Source organism: Ziziphus jujuba, chromosome 1 (genome assembly GCF_031755915.1).
Source record: "Ziziphus jujuba cultivar Dongzao chromosome 1, ASM3175591v1".
Taxonomy (NCBI): Eukaryota; Viridiplantae; Streptophyta; class Magnoliopsida; order Rosales; family Rhamnaceae; genus Ziziphus; species Ziziphus jujuba.
In genome coordinates, this window is record NC_083379.1 from 7,370,457 (window position 1) to 7,380,303 (window position 9,847).

At 33.1% G+C, this 9,847-nt stretch overlaps 2 protein-coding genes across 4 annotated transcripts; both read right to left on the reverse strand.

Moving 5' to 3' along the window:
* Positions 1–437: 437 nt before the first annotated feature.
* LOC132800219 ((R)-mandelonitrile lyase 1-like) lies at positions 438–2,946 on the reverse strand. The gene is made up of 4 exons (XM_060813426.1): positions 2,841–2,946; positions 1,944–2,606; positions 883–1,678; positions 438–767 (listed from the first exon to the last, which is right to left on the reverse strand). Exons 1-4 carry the CDS (start codon positions 2,926–2,928, stop codon positions 722–724), a joined length of 1,593 nt encoding a protein of 530 aa, XP_060669409.1. The 5' UTR covers positions 2,929–2,946; the 3' UTR covers positions 438–721.
* A 3,316-nt stretch (positions 2,947–6,262) lies between these two features.
* Positions 6,263–9,403, reverse strand: LOC132800821 ((R)-mandelonitrile lyase 2-like). 3 transcript variants are annotated; one of them, XM_060815132.1, is made up of 4 exons: positions 9,217–9,403; positions 7,998–8,600; positions 7,073–7,919; positions 6,263–6,899 (listed from the first exon to the last, which is right to left on the reverse strand). In XM_060815132.1, exons 1-4 carry the CDS (start codon positions 9,299–9,301, stop codon positions 6,863–6,865), a joined length of 1,572 nt encoding a protein of 523 aa, XP_060671115.1. In that variant the 5' UTR covers positions 9,302–9,403; the 3' UTR covers positions 6,263–6,862. The 3 variants fall into 3 exon arrangements, with proteins under 3 accessions (XP_060671115.1, XP_060671113.1, XP_060671111.1); XM_060815130.1 differs by having other exon boundaries at positions 7,998–8,624; XM_060815128.1 differs by having other exon boundaries at positions 7,998–8,669; positions 9,217–9,402.
* Positions 9,404–9,847: the final 444 nt, after the last annotated feature.

The following is a 9,847-nucleotide window of genomic DNA, read 5'->3' on the forward strand; positions in this document are numbered from 1 at the left end:
ATATATTAAATTTTATTTAAATAAAATAATCATAGAATAACAAAAATAGATGATTATAAATAAAATTTTAAAAGTTGAAAAAGAAAATTCTCATGCTAAAATCAAGTCAAAACCTAATTGTGTATATATATATATATATGTATATATATATGAGCATATATTTTAATTGATAATTTACGCTGTCACATGGTAGCGTGTGTCCGTGCCATCCCACGGACCCACCAGTTCGTTTTCATGAGCTGGGCCGCATAGATGGGAGAAATAGATAGATATGGCCGACAGCTGAACGGGCTAACCAGCTTGCTATTGGTCCAATTTCTCTTAAAAGTCACACATTCACATTAATAATTCTGGTCAACGCAAATCAAGTTTGTTTTTCTTGTTGCATGATACGATTCTTGAAGTCAATTGCTTACGGCTACACACCAAGGAAAACATTATTAGCCACAATTTATTATCATAACATTAATACTTCCACAGTAAATATCAAAATAATATTAAATAGAACAGTTACACTTTCCTCTTTTTCTCAATACATCTGAGGTATAGAGAATATGACCGTTTAGGTATATATCTAATTTATCTGTCTAACTTTTCTTTTTTTTCTTTTTTTTTTTTACTTTTATTTTCAAAAAAAAAAAACTTTCTACTTTTAATACGTCTGAAAACAAAATGAATCACCGTTCAACTTATTTTGCCATTTTTTGCCGTATAAAACAGCCTATTTTGCTCCATTTCTTTCCCGCACCATCTTAAGTCCAACGTACCTGTGCCCAACCCAAAAGTGCACAACAAAGGATTATATATAATTAGAAACCAACAATATCTGCCAAGAAAAACAAAATTAAACATAAAAAGCTCCCAAAAAAAAAAAAAAATTACCTTCCTAACATCATAACCGTAGCCTGAGGGTTAGTCCCCGGTGACCTATTGAAGATGGATCCATCTACAACACGAAGAGCGTCAATCCCAATAACCCGCAAATCACCATCCACAACCTTTCCCACCAAGCATCCTCCATGATAATGCCAAATGGTTTCTAATGTGCTTCTACAAAAAGCTTCCACAGATTTATCATCTCCCGGGTTCTTGGGATATGGAGTTCCCAAGAACACAAAACCTTCTCCATTATTAGCCTTAAACTGTTCCATGGTTTTGGTGTTCAATAAATCACCTATCTTCCTCACTCCTTTAACACAACGAGCAAGGTCTATGGGATTATCAAAGTAGTTGAATCGGACATTTGGGCTGATTGTAGCATTAGATGAGGATTTCAGCCAGAGGGAACCAGAAGAAATTGGCCCTGGGATTTTCTCGCCGACGCCTGCAACACTTATGTTGGTCGAAGAAGATGGTACTTTATATGAGAGGTTTTCTATGTAAAAATCGCTTGTAATTCCTACTACCTGTAGGTTGGATTGGTCCAGTGGAAATGGGGCGATAATGTAGACCCTGTTAGTAGGATTGTCGGCCATAAACTTACCGACGTAAGGATTTGGTAGAACGACCGGTATTTGCAGTGAAGAAAGGTGAGAAACTGGGCCAACTCCACTGAGAAGAAGAAGTTGAGGGCTTCCTATTGCTCCTGCACTCACTATCACCTCTCCTTTATCTCTTAACATTGCCCGGTGATGCAACCCCTTAGAATCCGTATATATGACTCCGGTTGCCCCCAAACCTACATTGTAGTGCAGCTTTAAAATTATTCATCAATGGAAGGAAAAAAACCGAAAAAAACAAAAAAAAAATTCTTTCTAGATCCTGACAATTTTTTTTTTTTCTCTAGAATCATCCTATTACCATAAATAGCACTGACAATAAAAGGTGAACAATTACTAGGAATAGGCAGATCCTAGTCGTACAAAAAAATTTGTCCTCTACTTGTGTGTGTGTATATAGAAGGAAAAGCTACATATAAATTTTAGATATCTCTGCTTACGTACGTGATGCAATATTGGAAGAGATAATGATTCTCTCCACTGTGGCATGAACTGCAATTCTCAGGTTTTTAAGTTCTCCTCTGTTAAGAAGCTCAACTGCTCCATGTCTCCTTCCTTCATCATCGAAGATGGAACCGCTAGCTTTGGTTCCTATCTTGTGATCCAAGCTAAACCCATTATCCGGAACAACTCCAGCTTCCAGGAGAGCTTGTTTGCTAATGGATTGCCAAGTTGACAAATTGGTCTGGAAAACAATTGCATCTTCGACCCAGTTATAAGCGTTCCGAACCAAACTCCTGTCCCAAGGAATCCCTGATTTCAGATAGAATACTTCATCGGCTCTGGTGTACAAACCGGCATTGATCATGCTGGTACCGCCCAAGATCCTGCCTCTTGCATTCGCAACGCCGTCTTCCGAAGTGAATCTCTGAGCAGGTGTGTCTCCGTCGTCTGTCTGCCGGAGAGTAGTGCCGAATCCCTCTGCTTTCAACACTTCAGGGTGTGCAGCAGGGACGCTGCCCCTTTCAAGGACAAGCACTGAGTAGTTTGATGATAGAGTTGATGCCAAAGAGCAGCCTGCTGTGCCTCCTCCTACTATTATGTAGTCGTATTTTTCCTCTGCTGGGAGATCAGTTGCATTGTGTACAGATTTCATGTAACTAAAATCTGCAGAGAAAAGAATGCAAAAAGGTCATGCAATTAAGAATTATAAATTAACATGCATTTAAGTGCTCGTATATTGCAAAAAGGTCACGCAATTAAGAATTATAAATTAACGTGCAATTAAGTGCTCGTATAATGTATATATGGTCTTTTTAATGCAAAAGAACTTAAAGATGAAATTTGGCATTTTTTTTTTTTTGAAAAAAAAAAAACTCGAAATAGATGTTGTATATGTACCATTAGCAGATGAAGTGGGCAATGCAAGAACCACTAGCACTTGAGGATGGAAAAAAGAAAAGAGCAGAAGCAGAGCTAGAGGAGCCATGGATTACTAGTTATTGGCAGGAAGAGTTTATTTGATTCCTTTGAAATTTATAGTGGTTTCAATGCTTTCTTTAGGTTTTTTTTTTTTTTTTTCCGTATTTCTTAATGTTTTTCCTTTTTGTTAATCGTTTTTGTAGCAAGCGACTTGAAATAGAATATTGTAACCTTATAACATACTTACTATCTTTTATGTAACTTATAAGGTGCTTACTACAAATGTACATTGAACACATATATAAATTATATATATAGATACATGTATAGATGACGTAAGAAGGCATGGCTTTAACTTTTTTGTAACCGCCTAAACAGATCGAATAGAATTTCATTTTTCTTTTCTATTATTGAGGGCAATAAAATGATTATGCTCGTGAGAAAAGAATTAATAGTTTTGCATTATTATAATTAAATACATCAATCAATATATATTTATATATATATACACACCTATATATCTGTATATAGTAATGATTTTATGAACTACCTAATTTACTTTATTATTAATAATTTAAGGTATGATTGACAAATAACATATGATAATATTAATTTAAAAGTTTTATTTTTTATTTTTTATTTTTATATTTTTATTATAAAAACCTAATAAAAAAATGAACTTTTAATCATACTCTATTAAATTGTCATTGATATGTAAATAATATTAAGTTTTTCTTTTAAAAAAACTTAAAACTTTTCTACATTTTCTTTTTTATTTCCATTTAGTACCGTGCTACATGTAGAATGGCACCCAACCTTACTGTCAAAAAAAAAAAAAAAAAAAAAAGAAAGTTGTCACCTTAGTGCTGCATAAGAAAAGAGAAAGAAAAAAAGAAGAAGTTAATTTGTGTTACTCAATTGCAAAAGTAATCAATTTAAATGCAAATTGTAGAGAATTCATTCTAATTGTTTTGGGTAAAATAATATCCATGTGAGAGGTTAGGTTCAAGGCCTCAAGTTATTACCCCAAATTAATATCTTTACTTCTAAAATAAATTTGTAGATTTGAAAATTGAATCAAAATCTTAATATTGACCGCAGGTTCAAATGTAAGCCAAAAAGAGTATATGAGATTCGATATCCTTCTTGTGTGCAGAATGTAACAAAGTTGCTAATTATGCCAAATCATGACTTTGACGAAATGATAAAGAATACTCGGCATTCTTTTGAGCCGTACGTGGTCCGCATACTTAATTAAAATTGAATATATTGAATTTGGAAATTTAGGGGGAAAAAAAACCTTGCATTTGTATTTTGCTCACACATACATAGTATTACTTTGGCAGTTTATTCATCCAAACACATACGGAATCGTCATCGTTCAAAAATAGTAAGATATATTTTTGAACTTTTTTTAATTTATTCGCAATGCCTAAACCAAATTAAATAAATATCTAACATAGGCTAGCCAATAATATTATCCATTTTATTGAGAAAAAAAAAAAAAAAACCAACTTTAAGCACTCTGTAAATTAAATGGGAAAGAGGGCGTATAAAGTCAAAATAGTACGAATAAAAATTCATAAAGTTTAAACAATAACTAACGGCCCGGCATCGTGATGGTCGTCTGAGCGTTGGTCCCTCTATTTGTGGCTTTTTCACACACAAAAAAAATAAGCGGCTTGAAATAGAATATTGAATGCTTAACATGTACCTAAAACATTTACTGCAACCACGTCAATTGCAACCACGTCAATGAATTTTTGGGTCACTACCTAATCAAGCTCCTTCTTTTTTGGTAATACCCCAATCAGGTTACTTGTTTAGGCAAGCCACCCAAAAGCCAAGTAGCTAATGGAATAGCCTAATGTAATGCCCATGAGTCTCATACGTAACATTGTTTTAAAATTAATTGCATTTTGATATATATCTTCAATTGTTAAAGTTTTAGATTTTCAGGCTTTTCAATTTGTAGCAATTTATGCCTATTGGATTTCTAATTAATAGGGCTTAATAACTATCTTATACAATTGATATTAAAATATATCAATTATAAAATATTAAAATTTAAAATTTTAAAACTAATTTTACAAATCTATATTTTTAATATTTTCTAATTAAAATTTAATACAGTTAAAAATTCAAACAGTTTTAGATTGATGGTCCGTACTAAATATTTAAAAATATATATATATATATATATACAAAAAGAAAGATATTAAAAATACCTTTAATATTTGTCAGTTTGAATATTAATTAATATATTTTAATTCTAATTATATAAGATGACAACTAAACAAGGTCCAATTGCAATAAATTAACCACTAAAGGTAGTAGTTTAGCTAAAAAAGCTACACAACCATCTTACTTGTAGGTCTTAGAGTTATGGTTGGACTATTATTAAGAATATTATTGCATTGCAAGGTCACATAATGCATGGTGCTTGAAAAAAAAAATACAACAAATTGAAAAATCAATAGTTTAAACTATTGAATTGAAAAATTTTAAAAGTTGAATGTAATTTGCTATAATAAGGATTTGTTATTTGTACTGTTCCATAATATATACGCCTAATTATTTACATATGTATTATTCAAAAGATAGATAGAAAAAAAATAATTTATGCTTATATCCTTTAAAAGATATGTATGTAAATATTTTAGGCACCAATGAATAAGTGCTTTTATAGCAAAATTCCATTATTGAGGTTTTTTTTTTTTTTTTTTGGTACCACTAATGTATTTTATCTATAAAGGAAAATGAAAATCTAACACACAGCTTAGCCAAAGCTATTTGAAACATACACATTGGATGACATAGTTTGACGATTTTGGCCATGTTATTCGATGGTTCCACCTTTACGATGTGCAAAATTTAGTATCCTGCAAATGCCAGTTTGCAACCGTACATGAAGCATACGTTGAATTTAATTGATCAACTCCTTTATTTTCTTCTTTTAATTGGCTGTTGGCATATAAATTGCATATTTAGAATATATAGACGTGTGAACAAGGTCATATTATCAGCCCAATTAATTAAAATAAGAGTTAAATACACTTTGCCTCCTAAATTATTACCCTTTTCTTTACATATATTTTACCTTTTAAATTATGAAAAATAAATTTTAAAAACTCAAGCTATTAATTTTTTGTTACTTTAGTTTAATTATACCATTTTAATAGCTAAATTTTATAAAATTAATCGTGCATAATTAATGTAATTCTATTGGAAAACAATTTTAGTTAAATTTATTTCATTTTTAATTAATATTTATGGCCTAATTTTGTCAAATTAATTTGAAAAATTAAAAGAATTGGATTAAAATGATAAAACTAAAATAGTTCACGATAATGTGACACTTTTTAAAATTTAAGTGGTAAAAGTGCAAAAAAATATAGTAGTTCAGAATCCAAAATGCATTCAACCCTTATATTTATCATGCTGCTCCCACCAAGGATCCTTCCTCTCACATTTTTCACATCATCTTCTGATATGAACCTGTGAGCAGGTATCTTACCATCGTCTTCTTACATGAGATTAGCTTATCACCCGTTTGCATTTAAGGCGGTTGGGTATGCAGCAGTATATAACACTGCCCCTTTCAACCAGGACAGAGTAAGCCAGCCGTATGTTCAAATGTAAGCCAAACAGAGTACAGTGGAATGCAACAGAACAGAAAGTTGCTAACTAAGCCAAGTCATTGCTTTTGACCATATGACATGAACATTGGCCGTAATTTTGAGCAGAGTGCATGTGGTCGCAAACTTAATTATAAAGGAATATTTTAATTTTGAAATGAAGAAAAAAAAAACTTGCATGTGCAATTTTATATTTTGCAAACACATACGTAGTATTACTTTAGTAGTTTATTCATCCAAACACATACTGAATAGTCGTCGTTCAAGAATAGTATGACACATTTTTGAACTTTTATTTAATTTATTTGTGATGCCTAAACCAAATTAAATAAATATCAAACATTGGCTTCTCGATTTTGCTCTTCAACTTCTTTCCTGAAGCATCTTAAGTCCAACGTACCTTCAGCAAATAAAGAAGCAAAACCAAATTAAATTAGATACCAATATTTCATTAAATATATAAATAACAAATATTCTACTCCAGGCACTCGGAAAATTACATGGAAGAAGGGGGTATATAAAGTCAAAATCGCGCGCGAATAAAAATTCACAAAAGTCTGAATAATAACTTACCGGCCCAACATCATGATTGTGGCCTGAGGGTTGGTCCCTGGTGACCTATTAAAGATGGATCCGTCTACAACGCGAAGTCCGTTGATCCCCATCACTCGCAAATCACCATTCACTACCTTCCCCACCAAGCAGCCTCCATGGTAATGCCAAAATGTGGTGACACTCGCTCTACAAAACTTGTCCATTGCCGACTCATCAGACTGGTTCTCTGGCAACCTTGGTCCTAAAAACATGAAACTTTCTCTGCCTTGCAAATCTCTAGTCTTAAATGGTTTCAGGGCTTTGGTCTTCAATACATCACCAACCTTCCTCACCCCCTTAACACAACGAGCAAGGTCAATAGGATTATCAAAGTAATTGAATCTGACAATTGGACTGACTCTCACTTCAGAAGACGAAGCCAATCTGAGTGAACCGCTCGACAGGGGTCCTTGTATTTTGACTACAATGGTTGCCAAACTGGCATTTAACGGAGATATTGCGTTTGGGAAAAGGCCAAAAGGTATAGGAAAAGAAAATGGCAGAGTATAGGACAATGTCTCTATGTAATTGAATTCACTGGTAATTCCTACAACCTGTGCAAGTGATGGGTCTAATGCAAATGGGACTACAATGTTGATGTTATTGCGAGGATTATCAGCCATAAACTTCCCCACATAAGGATTGTGGTGAACAACTGGGATTTGAAGTGAAGACAGGTCAGGAACAGGACCAACTCCACTGAGAAGAAGAAGTTGAGGGCTACCAATTGTCCCTGCACTCAATATCACCTCTCCTTTGTTTCTTACAAATGCATGATGAGTCCTCCCTTTTGAATCACTGTATTTGACTCCTTTGGCAGTCAAGCCTGCATTTGAGTGCAGCATTATTATCAGTTAATTGAAGAAAAACAGGACAAATTTCCATAGAGAAATGTACAACTCACTCGAATCTTTGGAAGGAAACTTATTAGAGATGATGATTCTCTCTACTGTGGCCTCAACTGCAACTTGCAGGTTTTTGAGTTCTCCTCTGTTGAGCAGCTCCACAGCTCCGTGTCTCCTTCCTTTGTCGTCGAAGGTTGAACCGGTAGCTTTGGTTCCTACTATGTGGTTCAAGTTAAATCCATTGTCAGGAACAACACCAGCTTCCAATAAAGCTTGTTTTGCAATGGATTGCCAAGCCGACAAATTGTATTGGAACACAATAGTCTCTTCCACCCACTTGTATGCCTTTAGAACAAGATCCTTGTCCCATGGAATGCCTGATTCTCGATAGAATTCATCTTCGGCTCTGGAGTAGATACCAATATTGATCATGCTGCTCCCACCAAGAATTCTCCCTCTGGCATTTGCAACTCCATCTTCTGATCTGAATCGTTGAGCAGGTGTTTTACCGTTGTCTTCTTGAATGAGGTTATATAATGTCCCATTTGTGCTCAAGACTTGTGGGTATGCGGCAGGAACATTGCCCCTTTCCAGGACTAGCACAGAGTATTTTTCTGATAAAGTTGCAGCCAAAGAACAACCTGCTGTACCCCCTCCAACTACTATGTAGTCATATAATTCTTTAGCTGGTAGATCAATGGCATTGTATACAGATTTCATGTAACTAAAATCTGAAGAGAATGTGAAGAACAAGGATAGAATTCAACAGGAAAAGAGTAAGGCTAAAAGAAAAGAACTATAGAACAGATGGGCATATAATTGCAGGACGGTTTGCATCCTAAGTAATATATCTAGTTTAACTTTCGTTTTGTGTTTGTCATGAAGCAATGTTAATTTCCTTTTTTCATAGTTTGTGTTACCCAATGGAGTAACTAGATTGTGAAAGCAACTAAAAATGTTACAAAATAGCATAATTTTTATTTTTTTAGATAAAAAAACATATATATCTTAACAAATTGATTGCGTATATGTAGAATAGACTGCTCGTATGGTTTCTGCAAAAGAACTAGAAAATGTTCTGTTAATTTGATCTAACATGATATGAGACCTTCGAAACAGGCTACAAACATCCAAATGCATCTCGATTTGGTTTTTCCTTTTTTGTTATTTTTGTTATTATTATTATTTGATAAATTGACCAAATTTGGAAATATATGTAGGAGAAATAGCTAGGAAAAAGGTCCTAAATATTAGAGAGATGTAAATGGGTGTACTTACTATAATCAGACGAAGCGGGCAATGCAAGAACATCCAGTTGAAGATGAAAAAGATAAAACAGCAAAAGCAGGACTAAAGTAGCCATGGTTTATATACCTAGCTAATTGCAGGAAAATTTCGATATTTTCTTCCTTGAAAATTATAGTTTATTGATAGCCTTTTTATACCCAAAAAAATAAGCGGCTTGAAGTAGAACATTGAATTCTTAATATATACTAGAAAATTAACGAAAACTACATCAATGAATTTTTCAGTCTTACAAGCTACGTACCTGATAGAATAGACTATATACCAAAAAAATAAAAATAAAAAATAAAATAAAATAAAACCTAATAGAATGCTCTGTAACTGTAATTAACCCATGAGAATGGAAAAAATCAAAATGTCATGGGTCCTAATTAATATAAGGCGTAAATTAATGAATTTGCTTTTTGATATATGATTTTGATTGATGGTGCATACAACGTTAATAGGTTGGCTGTGTGTAGATTCCTAGTCATTATTTGATAAATAACTTGCAAAAGATAATATATATAATTGAAAAATACTTGCAAAAGATAATATATATATATATACACATATATAAGATAAACATTTGATTAGGGGCCAATTATCTATTTAAAGAGCTTTT

Coding starts and splice junctions, on each gene's coding strand:
- LOC132800219 (XM_060813426.1), bottom strand. CDS start 2,928: ATGGCTCCTCTAGCTCTGCTTCTGCTCTTTTCTTTTTTCCATCCTCAA. Junction 1,679..1,943: donor CTCTTCCAATATTGCATCAC/GTACGTAAGCAG, acceptor ACTACAATGTAG/GTTTGGGGGCAACCGGAGTC. Junction 768..882: donor ACGGTTATGATGTTAGGAAG/GTAATTTTTTTT, acceptor GGTTGGGCACAG/GTACGTTGGACTTAAGATGG.
- LOC132800821 (XM_060815128.1), bottom strand. CDS start 9,301: ATGGCTACTTTAGTCCTGCTTTTGCTGTTTTATCTTTTTCATCTTCAA. Junction 7,920..7,997: donor GTTTCCTTCCAAAGATTCGA/GTGAGTTGTACA, acceptor ACTCAAATGCAG/GCTTGACTGCCAAAGGAGTC. Junction 6,900..7,072: donor ACAATCATGATGTTGGGCCG/GTAAGTTATTAT, acceptor TATTTGCTGAAG/GTACGTTGGACTTAAGATGC.